We start from the raw sequence: 11,386 nt of genomic DNA, 5'->3' as shown, positions 1-11,386 counted from the left end.
ATTTATAAATTTTCAATGTTCTTTACAGCTATAATACAGTTTTATATTTGCATGAACATTAATCAATAACTAATTATTCTAAAATTTAAGCCGTTTAATTTCATTATCCTGTCTCATTTAGTCTTCGGTAAATGGATAACAAATGCAACTCTAGCCTGTTCGTAAAAATAAAATTATAGATAAAGAGTGTATGACTGTTTATATTTGACTTAACAGAATACCATAAACTAGAACAGCTTAGAAATGTACAACATATAAGCTTAAAGTCACTCAACATGTTAGATGGAGATATGAACCTATTTAGAACTTAATATATCTCGAATCTGGAGCCTCCATTGCTACTTGAAGTAGCCTAACTATCCATTAAAAAGATTTTTTGGGGATAAAATTAGGTTATTAAATAGTTAATATTTTTTGTTATAATAATAATCCTGTACAATTCACATAACGCCATCTTATCATATGGCAATCAGACTTTGTGTATGGCTACTGAACTGTGAGAAATACTTCAATATTTTTTGTAAATACATAATAAGCACGGAAAACACCCATACTTATACTGCATGTATTATTCTAGGTGTTTTCTATGCTTATGATCATACTCATAAATACAATTGTTTGTATCGTGAAAGAAATCAATCATAAAAAATTTAATCAAATATTTATTAAATCAAATCAAATTAAACAAAAATTATTTATTAATGTAGGACATTTTAGCGGCTTATCAATAAATATCAAAAATCGTCAAAGTTGTTGAATGTGATTAATTTAAATAAAAATAAAATTATGTACACTTTTGGAACCCCTTTCATTCTTTATTATTATACAAAGAGATTTAAAATAATTTAATATATAAACTTAGAATTTGTTTAAATTATTTGTGCTTTGGATTAAAATAACTCGTAGTAGATTTATACATAAGAAACAATTTAGTTAAGTAAAAATATTAACATATAATATTAGGACTCTATATGACGACTGACCGACTGATTACCATTTTTTGTTAACGCAAATAGTTAATCTCAAATGTAAATATATATCCACAAATGAATAGGCATGACCTTTTATCTATGTATGTATTTTACTAGTTAAATTTATGATTTTTCCAAACTGACATATGATTTTGTAATTGACTAAATGAATATGTATAAATTTAAGTCAATATTGTTTATGATTGTTTTGTAGTAATGCAAAACCTTCGGTGCACAAGTTTCGTACGTATGTACTTGACCAAGTTTTTTCAATAAATAACTAATTCAGCACGGAAAATTTAAGCTCGGAATAAATATAAAGAACCTTGGTTGATATTTATAGAATAATAATATGCACTGGACTTCTATGATTATATATATATAAATACAAGGTTATTATCCTCATTCATTCATACGATAGTTATTCAAGTCATGTCAAATTCATTACAATTATAGATATGTATGTACAGAACTCAGAAATACATTATTTGTCATTTTGACAGAGTTGTTTCTGTCATGATACAGGAAGAGTAGAATAGTAATGTCCAGCTGACTAGCAAAACATAAGCCTATTTTTTGTTTAACTATAATTAATGCTCAGTATATATTCTAAAGAATCCGAGCTGACGGTAGATTTGACATATCATAAGAGTCTGTTATAGTAGGTCTATGAATAAAGATATTTTGATTTGATTTGAAAGTTTCAATGCTGTAGGTCTACTCTCGAATCTAAATTCAATATCAATTTCAATCTAATTCTTTTGAAATGCGTTGAAAAGTAAAAAAATCCAATATATTGATTACTAAATAAATTGTATTACAACAAAATTTAGAACTAATGGTTATATTGCTTTGCGTTTTCAATGTCTATCAATCAGGATTGATTCCACGACTATTCCAAACGCAATACTATGTAACATTTTTTTAATGATGAGTGATGATAATCGTTTGGTGCACCCGCCTGTACTAACGGTATATGCTGGTGGGGCACCAGTGGAGGATGAAGAGTTGAATATGGGGTCAGGTCAGTCAGGAATTTAACATGATAGTTTCCAGAGGGAGGTGACAAAGTATGTTGACCTAATATAGTACATTGCTAGCACTGGGGTTATTGATCCATATTCTTAGTAGAATCCTTTTCCCCCTCAAAACAATATATTTTTTTATGATTCTACATACACCCCTCCCCCTTCTGTTCACCCCCCCCCCCCTTCTTATTCTATTCCTGTTTTTGAGAAAAATTTAATAATAATGTGACGCTCAAACTTGACCTAAGTGAATTCACCGCCGCACAAGGCACACATTAGTTTAAAATATCTTGAAAGTAGCATGACATTTCAATCTACAAAGCCTAGCTCGTCTATATAGGTTATGTTACATACGTACAACTCATGTACATATCTATAAATATTTACGTCATATTTTGCATGCTTAATATGAGATCTTTAATTATAAGGTGTTTTAATGTTTGGTATTAAGAAATATTGTTCTATAATTTTAAACATATCAACACCTTCACTTTTAATTGCAGTACGATATAACCATGTATGTGAATTTAAAAAATAAATTAGGAATAAATAATAATACTGATGTTACAATACATTCGTCAATAGGCTGGCCGTATCGTAGGTATGTACTTAAATTTTTATTATCACAAAATGTATATTCATTTTATAATGTATCTAGTATTTTTACATATTATTATGTTATATGGTACTTTATTACATTTCTGAAGAACATATGGATTGCTTTATTGAAAACTAGCTACCCGCCCTGGCTCTACAAGGGTGTACATATATTATACCTACCTATAAAACTACCTCTATAAATACTCTATATATTAAAAAAATCGCTTCAAAATCCGTTGCGTAGTTTAAAAGATTTAAGCATATGTACATAGGGACAGACAACGACAGCGACACTATGTAATGATGAAGATTATAAATAGGCAAAGTTTGTGAGTTTGAATGTTCGGGATTTTCTCTGGTATTACTGATCCGATTTTGACAGTTCTTATAGTGTTGGATAGTTGTTTATTAATTACAAGGAATGTCATAAGCTGTAAATATACTGCTACTACTAATTGGAGTAGAATTGCAATGAAAAATGTTGGAAACACCGGGAAAGTGTGACTCAGGCCAAGAAGACCAAATAGAATTAATATAGTAATTCATAAAATCAAATATAATTCTTAGACTAGTTTACTAACGCCTGATAATTAGAAAATAATAACTGCGTGTCGATTATAAAGGAGTAGAAATCAAAGGATAATCGTTTACGACCTCAAAAATTAATCTATCCAAATAAATTATCGTGTAAGATATATTTTGTTGTAATAGAAACAAAATAACCATCATTCAAAATTTGTGTGGCGAACTACGCCATCACACTGCCATTATAACTTTTATTAAATAAATGAAAAAAGCAACTAGCTCTACTATATGTTTTGAAGAGTAAATTTACAAGGTACGGATGTAATCTTAGTCCACAAGAATTATTATTCAAGAGCATTACGACAGAATCACAATGTTATTAATTTGCCTGGCTTTGTTCACTTGCCTCGGGCTTTAATATATCAAACAATCTGACGACGTACGTTAGCTCTTTTGCCATTTTTTTATGTCATAAGTAGCTGTGCCCGCCATTTCACCCGCGAATTTGTAGCCTGTATGTTATTCAGATGTATAAGCTATATTACTGTAAAGTTTCATCAAAATCCGTTCAGTAGTTTTTGCGTGAAAGAATAACAAACGGATGGATGGATATCCATACTCACAAACTTTCGCGTTTATAATATTATTAATAAGATAAGTTAAAAATATATAAACTCAATTTAATTCTATTTTCCTCCTGCAAGAATAGAGGAAGCATATTATTAGTACCTGAATAAGTACTACCTTCAATTGGCTACCAAGACAAATGCAACCACGTTCCACGAAGTAGATATTACATAAAAATACAGCGTGGTCGGTTGACCCACGTTGCATAATAAATATTATCTCACTATACTAACTGATTTAGTGGCAAATGGTGCAACACCAATAAATACAGAAGTAGGTACTGTTATATTGATTGATCTTATGCGGAATACTGATATTACTAATCTACCGTAACCAATAATCAAAGCTAGACACAATACATATTATGCTTTTGTTTGAGCAGTGATATTTTTTTATTCCAATTTTAAAGGCGCTGGAAATAAAGTGCACATATGGCGGACTTAACCGGGCGGCGACACTTTGCGGGCTTATTTACCAGTCAACCTGAATGGTGCAGAGAAAGATGTATGTTGGCGGTGGACTAAATGAGATATGTCAAAAAAATATATTGGGATAAATATATATAAATATCTATAAAAGTAATACATATATTAAAATATATAAATATACTGATAAATAATATATATGAATAAATACTTAATGATCTGACAATCAAATTATAAGTATAACCTTAAATTGAAAGTAAGAAAGAAAAAACATGGTGTAACAAAACAATAATTATAGAAATATTACAGAAAAATATAAAATAAAGAGGAGGACAATAAAAGACAAGTTACAAATTTGAATAATATTCTTGCAATTTACGTTCGAACTTAATTTTACTCGTAATAATGCACACTGATTGTTACGGAAGGACTGTATTAAGGCTGGTTTAAAATGAGACACGTTCCTAGGTGAGGTAAAATAAGTGTAATCAGCTCGCTAGCAAAAATGTAAAGACAATGAATATGGCATAAGAAAACAAACGGTATATAAAAACAGAACGTCAAATATATATAAAAATCATAAAAACTATCAAAAAGGTTGCCATCGGCAACACTGAGACACCAAATTTGTATAATCTTCCTGAAATCCATTGATTTACTATTTACATTTTTAGGTAATACTTGATTGAAATATCAAATACCTACGTATTTGAGTTACAACTGGGTAATTCGTAAATAGAGAGTCGTAGTCCTTAATTAGAATTTATTCTTTGAAGAATTGATTATACGTATGACTAGTATATTCATGGAGGTAACTCAAAATAATCAAGGAAAACTGTGTTTATCCTAATAATTTGCTATATTATATAGACGTAAAAGTAGACGTTGCAGTTGGAGATTGATCACCAATAAATTAGATCATTTATTACTGAGGTACATGTTACGTTAATTCCGAATTCGATAATAATATAATAATATTTCTGATTACCTCGTCGAGGTTTGTAGATATGAAGATATATTCGAATATATCATGTATTCAATATAATTAAATACAAGACAATTCACTTGACTCAGCGCCATCTAATCCCACGGTAACCAAAGCTTGTGTTATGTGTACTAGACATCTGATATAATACATAGATATTTTTGTTTTTATAAATACATAGATAATACCCAGACCAATACAAACAGTCATCATACTCATAAATATAAATGTTTGCGCCGTGTGAGGAATCGAACCCGCGACCACCGAGGCAGTCAATATAGATAGAATCGCGCAATTCTCTTATTATTTATTTCTGCAATAGCCATTACCTAAACACATTTAGTCAAAGTTTGGTTTTCTTATAAATTCCATTAATAAAGTCAAGATAAAAAATCTTGAGTTGTTAATCAACAAAACATTATGAAATCCGGATTGTTGAAGTTTGCAAAAAGAGTTAGTTAAATCCCCGAACCAGCTGTGTCACCTCCTGTCTATGACTACCAAAAAGTACACAAACACAATATAGATAAGTAATCTTGTAAATGGGGAAGAATAGGATTGTTGTTGACAATATTCTCATAGCAACGATGTAATGCTAGCAACGTGTCTTCTCAAATCAGTCTCCATGCGGAATATAAAACTTATAAGTTTCTACAATTACAAAGCTACGCTATAGTTATGATGGTGAATTCAATGTTTTATAATTTTATTACAGTAACCGAAATCATAAATCTTCTTCAATACTAGGCACTTATTTCTTATCTTTGATTCTAATGGTGTGTTATTTTATAATTAGCATGTGACCTTCTATCACATTCACGTCCACCATTGACACCTGCGTGAAAAACGGTCACCTAAAAATTCACTAATATAGGGAAAATCCGTATCATGTAGCAATAGCCAATCTTTGTATCCACATCCACTTTGTAACCGGATTACGGAATCAGCACTAACAAACATCATTTAAATTATAATTCTCTAAGAAGGAGATGTATACTGTTACATCTAATTACTAGAACTGTTGCGGTGAAGATCACCAAATATTGCAATCAAGAATTGCTGAAAATTTTTCTAATTGTAAAACTCAAAAATGAACCAATTTAGCATCGCTTTTATGCATTCCTTGAAGTTCAAAAAAAATTCAACCACTAAAACACACAAAAATTTAAACTATTGCCCTAAAAAATTTGACTTTTCTTTTTTTACCCTTTTAAGATAACTTTATTTTGTCACTCATGCATCATGAATATGCAATTTATAGAAATAAAGCCATGAAAGTACAATATTAAAAAAGGAGCAATACATGACAATTGAAGTTGGTACTAGGTAATCATATAGCAGAAAGTTGCGATCAATCAAAATCAAAATTAATCAAAATGATTCAGTCATTATTTCAATATTTTCAACACCGATGTTAAATTTCCTGAATTTACGGCTTCGGAAATCACATCTGAAGATGAAGAAATATGCTTGTGCTGGCGACATCTATCGACTACATAATGAACTATTTAATACTATATCATGTATTTAGCATTATGACTACTATATACAATAAGCATGGATCTAACTTTGATTTGCGAGTTTTGCAACTACACTTAACTTACTTAAAAGTATACAAATACTCCACATTTTACAGATGTCGTTAACATGTAATTGTTAATAGATATTTTTCAGTCTTCTGTTTAATTATTTGCAGTTGGCGAGTGTTACTTTTATAGCGAAACGCTTGGTTGAAGATTACTTGTAAACACAGTCAATGTATTTAGTGAAAAAAATATACTGAACTGAAATTCAAAATATTTTTGCGTGTATCTACTATAAAATAACCACATATGCACATTATGTTTTAATCTTACGATATTAAAATACTTATTCTTGAAGTATTGTGATTCCATAAACGAAATAATCAAAACCTCTATATAGCAGATATAATTATAGATGAAAGAAATTAAAATCATTTCAGTTAGTTTTAGCTAGCTTAACTTTGGTCTAGATGGCGCTGTTTGAATTATCCTAAGATTATTATTATTATAATATCCATGGATAATTCACACAGCGCCATCTAGTTCCAAACTAAGCCGAGCTTCTGTTATGAGTACTAGACAACTGATAGATACTTTTTTTTTGTAAATACATACATAATATACATAGGGAACACCCAGATCGATATAAACAATCATACTCATGAATACAAAAGTTTGCCGTGCGAGGAATCGAACCCGGGACCGAGGCGGTGTGCTAAACTGCTAGACCACCGAGGTCAAATTTAGAATGAATAACAATTACCAAAATGATAGGTCATAAAAAACATAGGTCGTAAAAATTATCGACAAAATTACTTCAGCAGAGCGGCAAGCAGGATAAGAATTTTATTTTTGTAATTGGAATTGAAAATAAACAAACTGAAGGCGTATTTAACGGGTATTTAAAGGGTAACCGTCTTCTATGTACATCAACAGCAATGACATCACGTTATCATGTCACACCCGTGATATCACTCATGTGTAGCCATTCTGCAATACTAAGATGTCATACCTCTTATTCTTCAATTTCACTGACTTCTATACTATTACCTGTATCGAAATATAACTTACGCTGCTTACTATTTCAGCAGCTTGTCTGCTAAAATGGGTGAGACTGATGTACCTACGTAGATAATTTTTACAAACCCTACCACTGTACTACGAATGGATAAACTAAATCTATATATGTTATTTGATTACAGTATTGTTTTTCCTAATCTGAATATGTACATCTTAGACAACTGAATTAACAGATAAATAGCGATTTTCAAGTGGGCTTTGGACTCGCTCTCTCTTTCGTCAGAGAGTCTTAGGCTTAGTCTTACGGCTATCAACATTAGAATAGTTCGAAAAAAAAGTTGGTTATGTTTAAATCCAACAAGAATTCAAATTAATGACTGTTGACCATTATCACTTCAGTATATCCACTAGCTGACTCGTCCCGCGAACTTCGCATCACATATATATACCTTTTTAAATTATAGCCTATGAGTAATTCTGAGTATATTATATAGTATAAGTTATACTATATAATATATTACTGCAAAGTTTCATAAAAATCTATTTTATAATTTTTGCGTGAAAGAATAACAAACATCCAACCATACGCACAAACTTTTGCGTTTATAATTTTAGTAAGATATACATATTTTGAATTTAGTAAACCTTTAAAACTTTAAATTTTTAATGCAATGGTATATTTATCACATCTGCCTATATTTATTACATATCTAAAAAATAAAAAAACGTAAGTAGTTTTAATTTATTTCATACTTTTTGGATTCAGAAATGAACATAAAAAAGAATTGTTATTAGATATTTAGGATATACGAATTAGCACGTAATCTGATTAGGTTTATATAAATTAATTAGGTAACTATAAAAGATTTAGATTATACACTTTTCTTATTTCAGACGATAATCGTTTAAACTAAATATCTAATAACTACGACCAATACCGTCACAATGGGTTTTTGACTAATCTATTCCCAAAATTGAGACCATTGTATACTAATTGTTATTCAATTTTAAAATTTCCTAACACCTATATAAAACATAATAAATTTGTAAAGAATGCATCTGTAATATTAAATTGATATTTCTTTGTCAATAATCTCTTTCTCAAGTCTAATCACAATAAAAATAGTTTTTTTTATAATAAACAAAAGCTGAGATAAGTTTTGTGTACTGAATGAAATGGAAACGGAACTAAAAGAGAGCAATTAATTTCTATTCACATAGGCAATAATATATAAATGTTATTAAGTTTTAAAACAATACTATGCAAGAATTGCCTACTTAATAAAACAATATCTACAAATATTATATCGTAATGAAATAATTTTCAATTTCTAACTTATACTCGTATTTATACATTTAAAATTACACCTAAAAATACCTTCACTTACAAATATTAATCAATACTCAACCAATAAAAATATTATCACAACGGATTTCAGATAGGCATTTTACAACGTGATTTTCCAATAACATACTGTATACATAAAATAATGTATAAACAAATCACATACTAGGTAATTTAAAACTAAATTATATTATATCAAGGGAATAGTTGTTTATATGTAAATTTTGATGTTATTTTGTTGGCCATTTCTGTGAAGAGTTCCCCAAGGCTCCGTTCTAGGACCGGACTTATTTCTTGTAAGAATACTTGTGAATTTTCATTTATGACTCTGTTTGTAGCCGGTCCAAGAACTGGATCTCCATCGAAGAGGTTGGTCAGGTAGATTGACGACTGCCCGACACGTAGTTTAACTCTGAAAGGGTCAAATTGGAGGTATTCTTCTTCCCCGCGTTTCTCTTTGTGTCCTCTCATTGTGACATTGCAAGCATAATCCTCTGTAATATAAAATTAATGTTATTGTAAAACCACATACATAATGTCGAATTTAATTAACTATTGCTCTTTAATGCATAATTAAAAATAAACTATACACCTAGGGATTCAATATAATAATAACTTATTTCATTTCATTACTGTTTATATTAATTAAATTTATATAGTTAGATCTGATTAGAATAGAAATAATTCCTATTTATAAACTTAGTAGGTATATAGCATTTTAAAATAGTCATATAGTACTTTTTGTGATTCTACAGCTTTATCGGAAAACAGCAAAGTAGAGTATTGCTCTACCCTATACCCTATTTTATTTCAGCATTACATTAAGATTTTGTGTGAATCCAAACTGCAAATACCAAGATTGAAAATAAATATATTAGTTACTTAAGTAACAAAATAAATCAATCATATAATTATGAGAGATCTAATTAACCGGCAATATAATTTGACCGGATCATAAATAGAGTTTCTCTACATCTGTTCTGTCCAAGGTATGTAATAACCTACTTGATTGTGAAAACATAATCTATGTAATAAGTGATGTAAACTACGATCCAGTATTTATAGCATTGAAGCAGCAATTTTTACCTACTAACATTGACTCACATCGATATCCGTGTAGTAACGGACTAAGAATACGGTATATAACCACTGTTTTTATTCCCAAGATGTTGCAAAAGACAAGAGTGAACGATTAACACAGAGCCATCTAGCACTGTCTAGTAAGCAGAGCTTATGGTATGTGTACTAGATAACTGATATAAATATTTAGATGTTATTTTTAAATACATACATAATATACATAGTATATACCCAAACCGATACAAACAATCAATACAAATGTTTACACCATACGAGGAATAGAAACCGAGACCATCCGCTTTTGCTGGCCATATATATAGAAAAAGAAAGAGATGTCATCGGTAGCGATGAAGATGATGAGTAATCACACTCTAGAATGTAAGTAGTTACGAATAGTGCGGTTTCAAAGGCAATTCCTCCCGCACTAATTTACAGTGTAAACTTGACACCAATGGTATTTCAGGCGTCAAATGGATAGGGTAACGGTTTACCATCAAATGGGCCGTTTGATATAAAACCAAGTACTAAGACAATATTAAGTTTTTACAATGCTGAAGATTTACGCACAATGCAATGCAAATATTAATAATATGCCCGCAAATAAGTGCATAATAATATGCAGAAATAAATTTTGAACATTAAGATTAAAATTACGTATTGCAATTATTAGGAAATATCCTCATTGTTAGGTTAAATGTTTTGAATAATGCCTTATGTACATGTAACATATTTTTAATAAGGCTATTAGTTTTTTTATTATTTTGAAGTCAAGGTCAATAAGTTTCATTACATGCATCGGTACGAAACCTTTTTGGGACATTAAGAAATAAGTAAACCAACAGTCAACCCATTCTTCCACTTTCGTCTTTCGAAATATAAGTATAGCGCCTACTTACAGTTTCTGTTATCACGTAAACCTTATGTTTAGCAATATTCATCCTTACAAAACACACATATTTACAAATTGTATTGAGTTCTTTAATATTGATCATTTATGTTGTATGGCATTAGAATATGAAACAAACGGATGGCATATCTAATTAAAAGTAGCTGTTACTATATACATGAACAGCAGCTCGGACATTACCTAGGCATGTAACAACGGAGTCTGGTGGCATTTATAATGATTAAGATGTCGTGCCTCTGTACCTTGTAATTTCACTGCCACTATAAATAGGTGAGAAAGAAATAAATATATCCGCATATATGTATTTCTTTCTCACCTATTTCTCTCACATAGCTTAGTCTGATAAATGA

General features: G+C 30.0%; 1 protein-coding gene across 1 annotated transcript in view; it reads right to left on the bottom strand.

Moving 5' to 3' along the window:
- Nucleotides 1-8,478: 8,478 nt before the first annotated feature.
- Nucleotides 8,479-11,386, bottom strand: part of LOC131844325 (protein takeout-like) — a 44,706-nt gene continuing 41,798 nt past the window's right edge. Inside the window, exon 5 of the mRNA XM_059193182.1 lies at nt 8,479-9,543. Within this exon, the coding sequence (XP_059049165.1) occupies nt 9,245-9,543 (299 nt within the window). The 3' untranslated portion in view covers nt 8,479-9,244. The remainder of the gene's footprint in view (nt 9,544-11,386) is intronic.

Source organism: Achroia grisella, unplaced genomic scaffold (genome assembly GCF_030625045.1).
Source record: "Achroia grisella isolate CSIRO2021 unplaced genomic scaffold, CSIRO_AGI_Agris_v1 utg402, whole genome shotgun sequence".
In the NCBI taxonomy this organism is placed as follows: Eukaryota; Metazoa; Arthropoda; class Insecta; order Lepidoptera; family Pyralidae; genus Achroia; species Achroia grisella.
The sequence above is the reverse complement of the archived record's forward strand: the minus strand, read 5'-3'. Positions and strand labels throughout refer to the sequence as shown.